Below are 14,293 nucleotides of genomic sequence, written 5' to 3' on the forward strand. Positions count from 1 at the left end.
AATGAGCTTAATCTTAATCATCAAAACTGCAATTACAAATAAATCAACACTTATTTGAGTTATTTCTACAATAATAAAACTATAGATGCTATCTGGATGCCATTACAAAGATCGAAACAAAGTACATGATTACCATGATTTCTTCTTTTCTCCAGTTTCGAGCAAAAGTAGAACTTCTACAAGCAAATGTTAGCCATCATTTCCCTTCAACGATTTCTTAAATGACCGCAGGACACTCCACATGACGGTCGATACAAAGAACATAAGTAGACCAGTTAAAATGGCATACTTGAGACCAAGATTCATAAGCAAATTTACTAGCAGACCAGCTAGGACAACACCAGCAAAATTAGCAGAGACAGCTGACCACAGTGGTATGTCAAGGATTGACGCGATAATGGCTCCAGTCCAAGCTCCTGTTCCAGGAAATGGAACTGCGACGAACAACATCAGACCTAGCCACTGGAATTCCTCGACCGGTCCAGCCTTTTCTCTGGCTCTCTCAAACAAAAGGTCAAAAATACGGGTAGCTGAGGCACTCTTCCGGGAGATAAAAGATGCAAACCTTTTTAAGTAGAGGACTAGGAATGGCACCGGAACCATGTTCCTGAAAAGCCATCAAGAATTGGGGAGTCATCAATTGCAATAAATTAAGCTTTGTTCAAAATATTCAGTCAATTAACTTCAATTCTCAGTTGCCAATTGCTCCTATGCAATGAGAATTTCTCAAATTGTGCAGGAAAGAAGACAGAAAAGAAACAAACCCCAGAATCGAAAGGACGGTCAGATGGAGGGGATTCAATTCCATCCAATAGCCCACAGGAATGGCCCCTCGAAGCTCCAGAACGGGAAGGGTAGCAAGAGTAAAGACTATAGCCTCATCGGCCCAACCCGATCTTCTCAGCGCCGTCGCAACCTTCAAGCCAAAGCCAGAAGCTTTGATAGAATTATCCGCCGCAAGAGAAGCCCCACAGACAATGTAGGAAGCAAAAGTCAGAGCAACCCAAATCAAGAAACCGAAAAGCACCCTTTTGCCAACAATCACTGCGGGCTTTTCCGATTCTCCTTCCAATGTCACCACTGCTGTTGACGATGAAAGCACTGGAATAGGAGTCTACAACCAGAAAAGCTGACAGCAATTAAAACAGAATGATAAGACGAGAACAGGGACCTATAAATAAAAACTCACCTTTGCTCTCAAAGATGGGATTTTTGAGCAATAAGGGTGCGAGGAACATCGGAAATAGGCCAGGGGACGATTTAAAGAGAGAGACGGGAAGTGGGCTTTCTGTTTATTTGCAGAAAAGGTAGTCAGAGCTAATGGTAGAGCAAAAGTAGCAGCAGCCATTGGGGAAAGAAGCAATGGTAGTCAAGAAAGCCAGAAAGGATCAAAACTTTGTTCAAAAATCTCTTCTTTTACAGTGGAGCCCGGATAGGAAAACGAGAAGAAGAAATGGGAGAAAAGGAAGCCAATCCCTCGTCCTGCGCCTTTATCTCTTTGGGTAATCCTCCATCTCCAACGACTTCTTTAGGTTTCGGATCGGATGATGGTGACGTTGTTCGAAGAGCCTAATCAGGTCAAAGGGTTCTCGGAGAGGGAGGAGAGCCCGAGGCGAATAGGAGGCAGCGCCGGCTTGCGATCCCCACTAAAAGGCAGTAAAACTATGTACATACATCGAGGAGTGTTTTGTAAATGTACCCATAAAAGAGGGATTAATTTGCAAATATCTAAACGGGAGGAGGTAGGTGGTTATTTACAAACTAGCCCTTTATTATCTTTTCCGGACCGGGCTTGGGATTGACGAAGAAATCCACAGGGCCCGAGTTTGCTAGTGTTCTAAACTCGAAGGTAGATTACGCAAAGGAGGAGATCGCAAGCGAGGGGAATTTGCGAGTTTGATGCGATGAAGTTTGTGATGGAGTTCGCGGAGAACTTGATCCTTCGATTAATGGAGGATCCTCAAGAGAGAGACCAGAAGCAGAGGGAGTACCTCTCCAAGATGCGGGAGCGGTGCGAGAAGACGAAGGGAAACTGGAGCCTTCCCCTTCGCCCCTACGGCTTTTGGACCTTTGACCGATTCAATGCCCAGCTGTTTTGGGATGCCCAGATTAGCCAAGTCCCCGGCCGTCGCGATCCCTACGATGACGTTCTCCTCCACCAGCCTCCGCCGCCTCCGTCGTCCAATCCGACCCAAGATTGAGTAGGTCTGCCTTCCTATCTTTTTTTTTCCTTGGTGCTGGAAAACGGTTTCAATTGCTCGGTTTAATGTCTGAGGTGGATCTTGTTTTGTTAGCAGCAATGGTTTTGTTATTCTTTTACGCACGAAATAAGTTAATATTTTCTTCTTTTACGAAGTTAGGAGATCAAAGAGTGATGGAAAAAGTGTGACCTTTACATTACTAGGAGTCAATTTGTCGATTAATTTGATTCATTCTATGATTGTATCTGGGTTAGATCTTGGTTCGTATCCATCAAAGATTTTGACTTTAACATGGCGGTATGTGTTATCAGGTTCAGAGGTGTGGAAAAAGATTAAGATGTTTCTTTTCCTCGTCCAATTGGTCGATATCATGGTAGATAAGATTAGTGAGTCAGAAATTTTTTCCTCAAATCTGTTCCATATTTATTTCTGAAATAGAACCAAAAATCTGTCTATTGTGGTTCATTCGTGGCATTTCTTGAAACCATTGGAAGTGAGATGATGGAGATGATGACTGCGGGCGTCAGTTCTTTTCTTACCAAGTAAAACTCATCATTCCATACGAGAGGTCATTATAGGTTTTTGTGTGATACATCGAAAACATTATTTAAATGCATCTAAGTATGCCTATTTGTTGTTTCTAGACAAAAAGGTCCTTTTGTCAACAAGGATGTCTATCGTAATATATGTTCCATTATTTCTTACTAAATAATTAGTTTATCCCAAACTTCTGTGATAATTCGATCATTGTGAATTGCAAAGTGGCCTAATTATTAACTCGGTATACTCATCTTAATTAGATGTTATGGTTATCAGCAATCACATCAATGTAGTAAATTGATTAGAAATATTGGTGGCAGGCTTAACTTTCTCCCAAGTTTTTACAAGAAAGACAAATGTTTCTTTTCTGAATCAATACTACCTTGTAGATAAATATCTCAAGTTTGTTCAAGTGATAGTAGTTGACTAGGATGGAGCAAAAACTAGGTTTGTATAGGTGGATCTTGAGGTTTGTCAACCTTTATGTATTGCAGACTTCTGTTGATCTTATTTGGTTGTTGAAACTAGTCATCCTGATGATAAAAATAAACATAGAACTGCTTGAATTTTAATGTAATTATCGAGTTATCTAGGGAGCCTGCTGTCTTAAATATTTGGAACAATCAAGAGTATTTAGTTGATGTCCTTATATTAGACCGTAAGGCGACCAAAAATTGTCTTTAGCAAAACTCAATTTTAAGGTTACAGTCTTCTGGAACATATTAATATCATTTATAATATTAATGACATTTTATATTTAAATCCCCTTGTTTTGACAGCATCACTGCCTTTGATTTTTTTTTTCCTTCTCTGTACACTACCTTAGCCTTAGTATTCACTGTCTTCTTCCTTTGTCAAATTTCCCTCATTTTAAATTATGTCCCATTTGTCAATAGACTCAATACAGCTCAAAGCCTCAAACTAACTTCTTATCTCTTATTATCTAACATTTGCACTTGATCCCTTAATTTTCTTCTTGGCTTTCTGATTTTCTTCACCACCTATCAATCAGTACCATAGCACCTCCTCAGTGATTCCAGCAGCTTTCAACTAGCTCTGCAACCCATCTCTCTCCTGCTATCTCTTCTTAAATGCGAATTCTTTCTACTTTTTTATTCTTTCCTCACTACTATGTAGCAGCAATGTTACATGATCAGATAGAAAGTTGCTCAGTGGTTTGGCTATAGCCAAAGGGATTCTATCTTCCCAATCTACTGACACTAAAATACTGCCCAAAAGGAACATTGACAAGCGGTCAAATTTGACCTCCTACAACCATCTCAAATTATGTCTACTCTAAATTATTGATCACTTCATTAAACATCCTTCTCTCCCTATCCCTACTTTCCTTCCTTTAAATCCTCCATTGTTCTTGTTGCATTAAAGTCGCCCAAGTTCATCCCAAGCCTCTCTGTTAATTTCCGGTTCTACTTTATATTATTAGGGCCACATACAGAAGTCAGCACCCAAATCCAGCCTCCCCTTCCTTTGTAACTCAGCTGCATTGGTAATGAAAATTTATCCCTCTATGTTCCAGTCAATCACAGAACATATTATAGCACCAAATAATAACGCCCCTAAGCAGTTCTAGCCCAAAGTTCCTTCCATTCATTAACTTATTTTCCTCCTATATTATTCAGCATCTTCTTAAACATCCCTTTCTTCTTTTTTCTTTTTTCTTTTTTCTTTTTTCTTGTTAGTGCAAAAACTCCAACTGCTCATTTTACAAATATGCTTAGGAATCCTTCTTTGTTTTGGTAACTGTTTGAAAATGTAGTGTTTTTCAAATAATGTGTCTGTGAACTGTTTATTGAAACTCTTATCTCCTTTCCTCACTGTTTCTCGTCGGACTGCAACCATTATATATTTATATTGGCCATTTAAATATTAATTTTTGGGACTGAAATTAATTACTGTCACCATTATGAAGATGTGCAAAGCATCAACTCGTTCGAAAAGTTATATGATATATTTCAGTTTAAGATATGCTGCAATTCTTTTTTTTTCTTTTTTCTTTCACTTTGAAGTATTCTTTCTTTCATCATTCCATCTTTACGTTTGCTCAACGAGAAATTTAGAGACCCAGTGGTCTGATTCTAACGTGATAGTCAGTTCATACTTCTATATGTTGCAAGTCTCTTGCTTGCTTAGTGGGTATAAACTAGGGTCATAAAAATAGAAACCATGTAGTAGATTTCAGATAAAATTATTGTTAGGAGTTGCATTTTTCCACTAGTCATGAGTTAGTTTGTTATATTGGCAAATTTAAGATTGAGTACATTCTACTCCTGTTTCCTGCACGATGTTCTGATAGTTTTGAAATGATCATTTGAGCAGGTATATTTAGAAAGCTTCTGTAACCTAGATGGTGGAAGCTACTTGTGAAGTGGTGAAATTTGGAGAAAAACTTTCATGTGGCGTTGGACCAAATTATATTTATTCACTTAATACTCTGGAAGTCCCTGCTGTTCGATTCGGTGTTGAATTCTATTTTCAATAAGCATCGATAATCTGACGAGATAAACATCTATTTCCTTTCATGTTGATTGATGTTGGAATATATGTTAAAGCTAAAGATCATAAAGATAGCAATATTCACTTGCACGATCTTGATTTGTCCTGAATTTTGGTTGTCAACGATGATGCTCAGGTTCGCTTATCTTTAGAACCTTTTGATCTTCAGGTTCTTTGATACAAGCTTTTTTCTTTCATCAATTCCAATTATTATTGGGATTTATGAATCATTAATCACTATTTGTTATTCTAAGATTCTTTTTCTCTGTATCCAGTTTATAATTCTCTTGAAGTTGATGATCTATCAAACATGATACTGTATTTCTTTGGGCCTTTTCTTCAGTAATGTTATGTGCCCTTACTACTTTTCTACAAGTACTACAATGCCTTTCTCATCCTACCAAGGAGGAAATGAACTAGTTATAGAAATGACCCATCTAAATCTATGATGATGAGGTGCCTATGCTGGGGAAATAAGGATATTAACCTCACTATGGTGATGAGCTAAGTCAAAGCTCGGAGTAACTCGGGACATCCCTCACTAGTCACTATATAGTTCTCGTAAAATAAGTGAAAAACACCCTGAGTTATGTTAAATTAAATACGTCAACGTGATTTGTAAATTGTGAAAAGTAAAGGGTTTAAAACGCGAATTTGTTAAACGTAGGGTATTATGTACAAATTTTAATTTACTTTACGTTTTCTTTTTCTCTTTTTGATGCAAAGCCGAGCGGGCGAGAGAGCACTCGAGCAGCCATGAGAAGGGGAAAGCGCGAGCGCTCAAATCCACCTCCTGCTCTATCCAAGCGCCTCCGCGGCCCTCTCCCGGAGCCGGAGGACGGTGAGATCATCGCCTCCGGAGAGCGGCAGAGCTCCTCTGCCTCTCCCTCTCCCTCTCTGGTCATGGTCACTGGCCTCCCTGGTGACTGCACCGTGCTCGAGCTCAAGTACCGCCTCGAGATGTACGGGCCCATCTCCCGCATCCGGATCGACGTCGACGGCTCCGGCTACGTCACTTTCCGTTCTGCCGCCGCCGCCGAGTCCGCCATCGCCGCGTCGCTCGATCCGGCCTTAGGCATCACCATCCGGTCCCAAAAGGTACTTCCCCGCACTTTGTCGAGGTCCCCTTTTTTGCGTCCTGTAAAGGCTTTATAGTGTAAATTTTAGGATTCCAGTTGGTTTTTAGCTTTGATTGGTCCTGTGTTGGTTTCTTTGAGAGGGAGAAGATTTTGGAATTCCCGATTCGAAGAAATAATAAAGGTAGCTCCTTTCTTTTCTTGAGGTTCCCTATTGCGACCCATATGCGTTTGCAGTGTAATTTTACTATCGCCATTGAGTTTTCGGCTTCGGCCTATGTCAATTTATTCGAAAGGAGGAAGATTTTGGAATACCAAACAGGAATATTGGTAAAGAATCATATATATCAACAACAAACCCTAAATTAAGTACAGGAAGTACGAAAAGAAGTATTGGTTTATGAGATAATAATGTTGTGCTCTTTGAATATATTCCATTTACATCACCTTTCCTAAAGCTTAGCAATGCTAGCAATTGTAGCCCATCAATCATCTGGTAAGATTTTTGCCATTTCATTCTCTTTTTTGCACAAGTGTTCTTTTGCTTTATGTAATACTGAAGTACATTGTCTTAATGATTGACAATATTTATTGGTGTTTTATCCTACGTGCGTCAAAAGATACAAAACTTATTGGATTGATCTAAGCTCATAGTTTGTCTCCCCCCCCCATTGAGCTCTTCTCTCTTCTGTTTCCCTGGTGTTATTGGATCTTCAGAGCTCAAGCCTCTTAATGATTACTTCATTGCTCCATATACATATATACGAGATACAGGTATTGGTGGTGCAGTCAAGTGATCCTCTGCTGCATTGGAAGACAGCAGTTAGGGTTTCTCCCACATCCAAGCTACTTCGAGGCGAAACACCCTTGCGCAAGCATGGAAGAAGTAATAAAAAGCTTAATGAAGAGGCAACTACTCCAACCACCAGAAGTGGATCAGACTTGGGTTATAAAAGAAGGGAGATAGTTGCTTATGATGATCTTCTTTGAGAAGGAATTAGGTCAGTTTGTAAGCTTTCTCCAGTTCAAATTGGCTCCGCGGCAAATAGATTATTAGTTGATGAGACTATGCAGATATCAGTAACATTAGCTTATTGTTTTAGCAGTCCTGTTGCATTGTTTGGAGATGCATATATAAGTGGTTGGTTGTTAGATTACTAGTTGATTAAAAGATACATGAATTCCTGTATCTTATTATTCAAGCATAACAATGTTAGTCTTTATATAATGTGTGCTCTATTCTGTCCAAAACTTACTAAATTGACATGCCTACATATTAGATTACTAGTTGATTCAAATTGTGATTGCAAACAAATAATTGCAATCACAAAATTTCCAAGTTTGGCTGATCCACATGGAAGATGAGAGGCATGCAATATACATCACGATACATACATTATGATATTATATTATTATCGAGCAGTGCAATCAGTATCTGATATTCTTCCTTTGTGAAGATAATACAATTTTAAAAGATGGAATAATTACAAATTAGTAGCCTTAAGTGGATGCTTTTATTCATGAGCACCCGGAGCCCAATCGAATCTTGTGATCCCACCTTTCTTGCTGCTTTTCATCCCAGCGATGTAACGCTTTACAGCATTCTGATTCACCTCGAAGATAAATCTCATGTCCCTGATCTGTTTCAACAGGTAACCATTATTTGGTAATGTTTATAATAATTATATACAAGTTCTACAATGTACAAAAACAAAAACAAAACCATACCTCAATCAGGGAACTAGAACTTAGATTTATGCATTTCTTAGTTGGTACTTCCTTGCCATTAATGAAGATTGAACACTTCCCAATGTTCTTTATGAGAAATGATCCACCCTCGTCCATCTTGATAATGGACTAATGTAAGAGAAAAAAATAATAAGAAATTATTGCAGGTAAAAATAAAGGTTGCTTAAACAAGCCATATTGGATAACTGAATATACTGGAATTAAAAATCCAGCAGTAAGCCATGCGCATCTGGTGCACATTATAGCCCCTACTAAGAGCATAAAATTGAGGTTCAAGTATATTGGAGATGGAGATGGCGTCACATTGAAATAAATATTGGACGGTAATATCCATACTGAGAGGAGGATCGGAAAATACAAAGTAGGTTTAGATTTTAATAGAATGAGGCAAAAAAGAAGCACAGAATTACTGAGCAGTAACAACTTAATTGTCCACTTAATAAAAAAAAAATATCATCCATGGAGAAATGTAGGTCAAACAATGTGGTATGATCCAAAAAATACATATATATACAAAATTCAGCACCATGTTATCAATTGAAATAAATCATATTTACTTGTACGATGCCTACAACTTTTAATGGTCTTAACTAGCACTCATCCACAAATCCAAGTTAAAGTTGATTTCCAACATCAGATATCCTGATTTTTAAAGCCTACAAAATTTACTGAATCAATTACTTAAGAAAACGAGGGCAAAAGTAGAACATAAACAACGTTCCCGAATGAAACTGAATTAAAAATTCTTAGGTTCCAAATGAATATCAATCCTCTTATCACACAAGAAATAACTCTCAAACTAATCAAATATTTTTGTAATGAGATATGCATTTAAGAGTGAAGAACCAAGTGTAGTCACCTGTTGGCGAGATATTTTATTTGCTAGTCCCTCTCTTCCCAAGTCAATGTCAACCTTTATATCTTCTGTCTCTCTTCCTAGTGTCACCTTCATATGTACAAATAGTGAATTCAAGGAACATGATCGTTCAGAAGGAAAAAGAAAATACCGCGCGGATGTTATAGTTTTGATATTTGAACCTTAAGAGAATAATGAACCAAACAATTGCTTATGAATAAATCTCATACATGATACTACAAGCATAACATCCTTTAAAAATAAATGCAACATTGGATAAAACTAAATTACTGATATGGAATACAAGAAACTTCCAGCTCAATGATTAATAAATAAATCATATATAGATAAATAATTATATTTAGTGCGCACATTTCAAGAAAAAGGGAGTATGAGTGTGTGCAAGAGATATACATGTAGATTCCATCTCCTGAGTGCATTTAACAAAACACAAGCATAATATAGATAATATAAACAACAATTCGGTGTGGCAGAGAGCTTACATCTACTATCAAGTTGAGAATCAAGGGTATAAAGTTAATTGTGATCTATAATGTCAAAACCAGTACACCAGAAAATCATGTCTTGGAACTCTACTGCTAATGTATTAAGTAGTTTGACAATCAATATAACACCTTGACTTTATGTTGGAATTGGGATAACTGATGCATAGCCAACAGGAGTTACTGATTAGTTGTGCATCGACAGTTTAAAATTGGATTTTACAACCCTCATACTTGATACTTCATGGCATCTAAAAGACGAAAACAAGATTACATACAAATAATAACCACAAAGACTCTGTAGTTACCTCAGGAGTCTTCATAAAGTATTTCAAATGGCGGCCATAGAGAACTGCAAAAGCTCCACGGGATGAAATCATCCTGTTCATATAAGACTTAGCACCTTGCTCCAACCTGAAAATGGCCTTCTTACTCCCCATGTACTGGTACCGTAAGACTGATCATGAGAGCAAGATACACAAGATTACGGTAGCAAGTCAAAGAATGAAAATTAATAAATTATTCTATTTATGATTTAAGTGGATAAAGTTTCATGATTAGCTTTGGTTATACTTTAATAAAACATATGCAAGGATATAACCGGAAAGAAAGTAAGGTGTAGTCTTAGCCAATCGGTTAGTTACCATAATCAGAGCATTACCTTCCTTGTTTGCAAGATGAGATTCCTGATCATATGGACCCAAATCCATCCCAAGTATCTGCAACAAATGTTCATGGATAAAATGATCATATCTCTAAAATTGAAGCATTTGATCAAAATCAGAACTCTAGTAGAAGAACATTTAGCTAAAAGAAACTAAAGACTATGTTACTATACCATAGCCTCAATGTCAGAAAAGCTTGGTAAATCATTTTCCACGTCAGAAACTTGTTCTTCTTGGTCTGAATTGGATCTTGTGGCAACTGCATCTTGAAGCCCCAAATCAGCAGCTACATGTGATGGCAAACACTTTTGTGCTGCAAATGGAGAGTTCTTTTCCTGTTTAAAATCATCAGGTGCCTTTATGGAGAAGCAGTCCATATGATGAGGACCAGGAACTGGGTTCTCCAGGAGACCAAACTTATCAAAAGTATCATGTTTCCTCGAATATCCAGTTGTGCATTCTTCTTCCTGTGCAGCAACATGGTCAGAGCGAAAAGAAACAATTGCTGATAGTGCACGCGAATTTGGAACAACTTCTGCTACCAGGGCACCTTCAAAGGACTCCGTTCCTACTATAGAGCCATCATTTGAATGCATAAAACCATTCTGTTGTAAAACAGATGAGTTTACCTTGGCAGAGTGTAGACGTGGCTGTGCATTTCCCACTGCTTCCTCTTTTACTGTGCCCAAATCTCCAACAGTAGATTTTCCCTCGCTGGGCAAGTGCTTAATAGAGGAGGAAGTAGAGTGCATACAGTGTTCATTGTGCTTCCAAGTAGAGGTATAATATTGTGGAATTAGCTGAGAAGGTAGGATGATATCATCGTTGGATGGGATTTCAGGATCTTCTGTATTAACCCCACAAACTAAAACCCTTTCAGTAGTTTCGCCACTATGAGATAATTCCAATGTAGTAGATGGCAAGTTTTCTCCTGAAACATTTATCGCATGGTCTTCATCATGGTTAAAAGAAATCGGATCACAACACTCTTTGGTCTCTTCAGAACATGCCGAATCAGTAACTGCCAGGCATGAGTCCATGACTTCTTTAACTTTTGGAACAGATGAGTTCTCATGGTTGGTATCGCTGGGAGAACTTAACAAAATGGAGCTTAGACCGCTTAGGCAAGCCGTATCTACAATATCTTTCTCATCCACATCTATGAGAAGCAGCTCATCATCATCATCACCAAAATCCATGTATGAGCTAGAAATATCCAAGAAGTCGCCTTCCGAGATTATTGCTACTTTACTTGTTCCATCATCTGAAGCTCCATCACTCAACTTGGCCTGCAATGTAAGGGCCTCACATTCTAATGTATTCCTCATCTTACTGTCATGAATGGTGAGCTCCTCTTGTTCTTTCTCTTTTGAGATGGTAGGTGTAGTAACATCCTGAATTGTTCTCCAAATAGGAAGGGCAGATGCTAGAGACGAACATCCAAGCTGATCATGTGAGTTCCTACAATCTGGAACTTGCAAGTTGATGTTACTGTTCCCTGTAAACCCATCACATTTTCCTTTATCTGAACCAGAACTAGGAAATGGTTTTTCTTCTATTGCTTTATTGTCATACAAATTGCTGGTAGCCAGGGGCTGCAGTCTCTTATTTTCTTCAACATTTGATAAGCTTCTTAGAGAACTAAGATTCTCTCCGCAAACCTGAGGATCCTTCTTGTAGTCATGCTCAAAGGACTGGTCGACATGGTTCATTCCAGATCTGTTGACCAAGGGAGGAATATTATGTTTACAGCCATATAAGCGGGCTCTGTCAACTCTTTTATTGATACACTGAACATTATTATCATCAGTACCAGTAGAATCAACATTTAGCATTCTGGGGAAAGCATGTTCTCCACGATTGAAGCCTGTGACCGAGTGCTCATAGCTGTTCAACAAAGGTGCACCTACAGCATTGTTTTCAGCTGAATGGTGATTTTGAGTTTTTAATGGATCGATGCAGCTACATTCTCTACCACTAGATACACATGAACACGGCACACCATGAGAAACCAGATCAGCAGACTGACATGGTTCATTGCATACTCTCTTCCGCATAGCATAGTAATAATTCCGTACACTGTCTCCTTTTCGTTTATGAGAGAAAGGATCTCTTCCTTTCCAATTGCAAGTTCGGTTTGCTTTGGAAGTATTGGATATAGGAAGTTCAATCTCAAAATCAACAATACGAGCAGATGCCTCTGCTGAGGTGTCTGGATCATAGAGGAGTGAATGCCAACGGTCTTGCAGTTCTCGGAGAGTGAATCGACGGGAAAAACACACGGCACCTTTAGCCAATGATTCTAAGGAAGCACCAGCCTATGGGCATAAAAAAAATACTTTGTAAATCCAATTTGACAAAAGGTAGTAAAGGAAGCAAAAACTGTAACACGTATAACAAGAAAATTGGTAAAAAATACTTTTTCAAATTGCAAAGAAAAACTGTACTTTAACATCATTATCAACGAAGCATTTCCCATTAAAATTTCAGTTGGTTAGAGAGCAAAAATTGAAGTAGAACACTCCATAAAAATTAAGCTAATGTGGGAATTAGGAAACAGACATCAGTGACTCAGTGTAAGATTAAACCTCGAGATAATAGCGTTCATGTTCAAGAAGTGTGAACAATCAAAAGAGCACCTACACTAAAGGCATTGCACAAAAGAAGACAGCATACTAATGGTTAGTGAACTCGTGCAACCAAGCAGTAATTTTTCAAATATTCCACAATTTAGCAACCTGTGTCAAGCTCGGCAAGGAACTTGTACCACGATGTGTGTACAAGTAGGGTACTCCTAACCTTATCTCAGGAATGAACTTTTCCGCGGGACCCTCATTGCATTCTTAATAACACTCATTCTATATTTCCTCCTAATAGATCCATTCCGCCTCAAGCTATCAATCAATCTCTTTACTCCATTTTTATGAACGTATAATCTTACCATATCTCTCTTTCTATTTACGAGTACCTAGAAAATTTTGGAATTAGCTAGTCTCTTACTGCTTTGGAACATTTATCCAAAGTACAAAGTTTCGTTTTCAGCTAGACCTTTAACAAACTAATATCCCAAATATTCCTCTCAATCATATGGTAAGTCCAATCAATACCCAACTTTTTGCTCGGAATTCTCAGAAGAAGAGTTGGGAAAATCTACAATTAAATTAATAAATTAAAACACCCTTGTTCCACCTAGGAAGATAGAGATCGACAAAAGAGTATCGGAAGTCCCAGATGTACTTCACCTAATCAACAAATTTGGTGACGAAGATTCTTGCAAATTGCGTGATTTGAAGGGAGTAAATATCCAGAAAAGGATAGAAGATAGAAATTTGACTTACTTCTACGGCGTTCTTGAGGAGGAGATCGTCCTCCGGGATCCACTTCGTCGCGGTCGCGAGAGCTCCCATCGTCTCGGAGGGAGGAGGGAGAGTGGTTTAGGGTTTAGCGGGTCAGGAAGAAGGCAGTAGGAGTACGAAACAGGTCAGATAACATCGAGATCCAACCCGTTAAGGTTCAGATTCAATATGACTGTAGTGGTTTAAAAAATAAATTCTATACAGGCCCAGTCGTAGGAATTTGGCAATCGTACGTTCGTACTGCTGCGCCCTGCTGGATAATGACTCCGACTCTACCAAATTCCTACATGCGTCTCTCCAGACGATCATTTTTTTTTTCTTTTTTCTCATGTGACCTTTTCACGTGCCAGTAAGAACCAGTAAGAAACCCCCCAACCCCAAGAATATCAACATCCAACTCCAATCAATTATTGTGCATAAAATTATTTGCCAATGCATAGTTCAGAGCATCACAGAGCATTAGTTGATGCTTCGATGATACGATTGGCTTAAAAGGAGTATGACTCAGCGCTATTTAGATCAAAAAAATTATTCCGTATGCATATAATTTAAAAAGCCTAAATTAAATATCTTACTATATTGGCTAAAGTTTTATGATACCTAAATATTATTGTACGTAGGAAGGGTTAACTTTTTGTCTGCCCCGTATTTAGGTTTCAGACTCATTAATGATAAAAAATATATATCAACCAAATTTAGAGTTGATAGATACTATTTCCCCAACCCCAAATAATTATCACAAAAAAATTATTTGGTAGTTTGGTAGCTTAGTTTTAATGACTTAATTCGGTTGATAGCTTGATAATGTAATTCTTAAATGAGTAGTTCGGCAA

The 14,293-nt window shown here is 38.3% G+C and overlaps 4 protein-coding genes across 6 annotated transcripts; 2 read left to right on the plus strand and 2 right to left on the minus strand.

The window, feature by feature from the left end:
• Positions 1 to 32: 32 nt before the first annotated feature.
• On the minus strand, positions 33 to 1,663 carry LOC140758891 (uncharacterized). Its single transcript, XM_073095279.1, has 3 exons — positions 1,190 to 1,663; positions 765 to 1,114; positions 33 to 607 (listed from the first exon to the last, which is right to left on the minus strand). Exons 1-3 carry the CDS (start codon positions 1,346 to 1,348, stop codon positions 190 to 192), a joined length of 927 nt encoding a protein of 308 aa, XP_072951380.1. The 5' UTR covers positions 1,349 to 1,663; the 3' UTR covers positions 33 to 189.
• A 127-nt stretch (positions 1,664 to 1,790) lies between these two features.
• Positions 1,791 to 5,365, plus strand: LOC140758893 (uncharacterized). Of its 2 annotated transcripts, none has more exons than XM_073095282.1 (2): positions 1,791 to 2,201; positions 5,079 to 5,365. In XM_073095282.1, the coding sequence occupies exon 1, from the start codon at positions 1,905 to 1,907 to the stop codon at positions 2,199 to 2,201; it is 297 nt and encodes a 98-aa protein (XP_072951383.1). In that variant the 5' UTR covers positions 1,791 to 1,904; the 3' UTR covers positions 5,079 to 5,365. The 2 variants fall into 2 exon arrangements, with proteins under 2 accessions (XP_072951383.1, XP_072951382.1); XM_073095281.1 differs by having other exon boundaries at positions 1,792 to 2,205.
• A 587-nt stretch (positions 5,366 to 5,952) lies between these two features.
• Positions 5,953 to 7,586, plus strand: LOC140758892 (uncharacterized protein At1g27050). Its single transcript, XM_073095280.1, has 2 exons — positions 5,953 to 6,353; positions 7,106 to 7,586. Exons 1-2 carry the CDS (start codon positions 6,012 to 6,014, stop codon positions 7,319 to 7,321), a joined length of 558 nt encoding a protein of 185 aa, XP_072951381.1. The 5' UTR covers positions 5,953 to 6,011; the 3' UTR covers positions 7,322 to 7,586.
• Positions 7,587 to 7,709: 123 nt separating this feature from the next.
• Positions 7,710 to 13,594, minus strand: LOC140759123 (uncharacterized). Of its 2 annotated transcripts, XM_073095600.1 has the most exons (8): positions 13,443 to 13,594; positions 10,734 to 12,422; positions 10,278 to 10,571; positions 10,101 to 10,158; positions 9,748 to 9,896; positions 8,940 to 9,026; positions 8,060 to 8,188; positions 7,710 to 7,971 (listed from the first exon to the last, which is right to left on the minus strand). In XM_073095600.1, the coding sequence occupies exons 1-8, from the start codon at positions 13,509 to 13,511 to the stop codon at positions 7,846 to 7,848; spliced, it is 2,601 nt and encodes an 866-aa protein (XP_072951701.1). In that variant the 5' UTR covers positions 13,512 to 13,594; the 3' UTR covers positions 7,710 to 7,845. The 2 variants fall into 2 exon arrangements, with proteins under 2 accessions (XP_072951701.1, XP_072951700.1); XM_073095599.1 differs by having other exon boundaries at positions 10,278 to 12,422.
• Positions 13,595 to 14,293: the final 699 nt, after the last annotated feature.

Source organism: Typha angustifolia, chromosome 4 (assembly GCF_048772165.1).
Source record: "Typha angustifolia cultivar Huaian chromosome 4, ASM4877216v1, whole genome shotgun sequence".
NCBI classification, from domain to species: domain Eukaryota; kingdom Viridiplantae; phylum Streptophyta; class Magnoliopsida; order Poales; family Typhaceae; genus Typha; species Typha angustifolia.

Excerpts from the sequence above, each read along its gene's own strand:
- LOC140758892 (XM_073095280.1), top strand. The coding sequence starts at position 6,012 with ATGAGAAGGGGAAAGCGCGAGCGCTCAAATCCACCTCCTGCTCTATCC. Across the intron at positions 6,354-7,105 it reads TCACCATCCGGTCCCAAAAG|GTATTGGTGGTGCAGTCAAG; the intron begins GTACTTCCCCGC and ends TACGAGATACAG.
- LOC140758891 (XM_073095279.1), bottom strand. The coding sequence starts at position 1,348 with ATGGCTGCTGCTACTTTTGCTCTACCATTAGCTCTGACTACCTTTTCT. Across the intron at positions 1,115-1,189 it reads TCCCATCTTTGAGAGCAAAG|ACTCCTATTCCAGTGCTTTC; the intron begins GTGAGTTTTTAT and ends TTCTGGTTGTAG. Across the intron at positions 608-764 it reads ACCGTCCTTTCGATTCTGGG|GAACATGGTTCCGGTGCCAT; the intron begins GTTTGTTTCTTT and ends ATGGCTTTTCAG.
- LOC140758893 (XM_073095282.1), top strand. The coding sequence starts at position 1,905 with ATGAAGTTTGTGATGGAGTTCGCGGAGAACTTGATCCTTCGATTAATG.
- LOC140759123 (XM_073095599.1), bottom strand. The coding sequence starts at position 13,511 with ATGGGAGCTCTCGCGACCGCGACGAAGTGGATCCCGGAGGACGATCTC. Across the intron at positions 12,423-13,442 it reads TCCTCAAGAACGCCGTAGAA|GCTGGTGCTTCCTTAGAATC; the intron begins GTAAGTCAAATT and ends TTATGCCCATAG. Across the intron at positions 9,897-10,100 it reads TCATCTTGCAAACAAGGAAG|TCTTACGGTACCAGTACATG; the intron begins GTAATGCTCTGA and ends TCTCATGATCAG.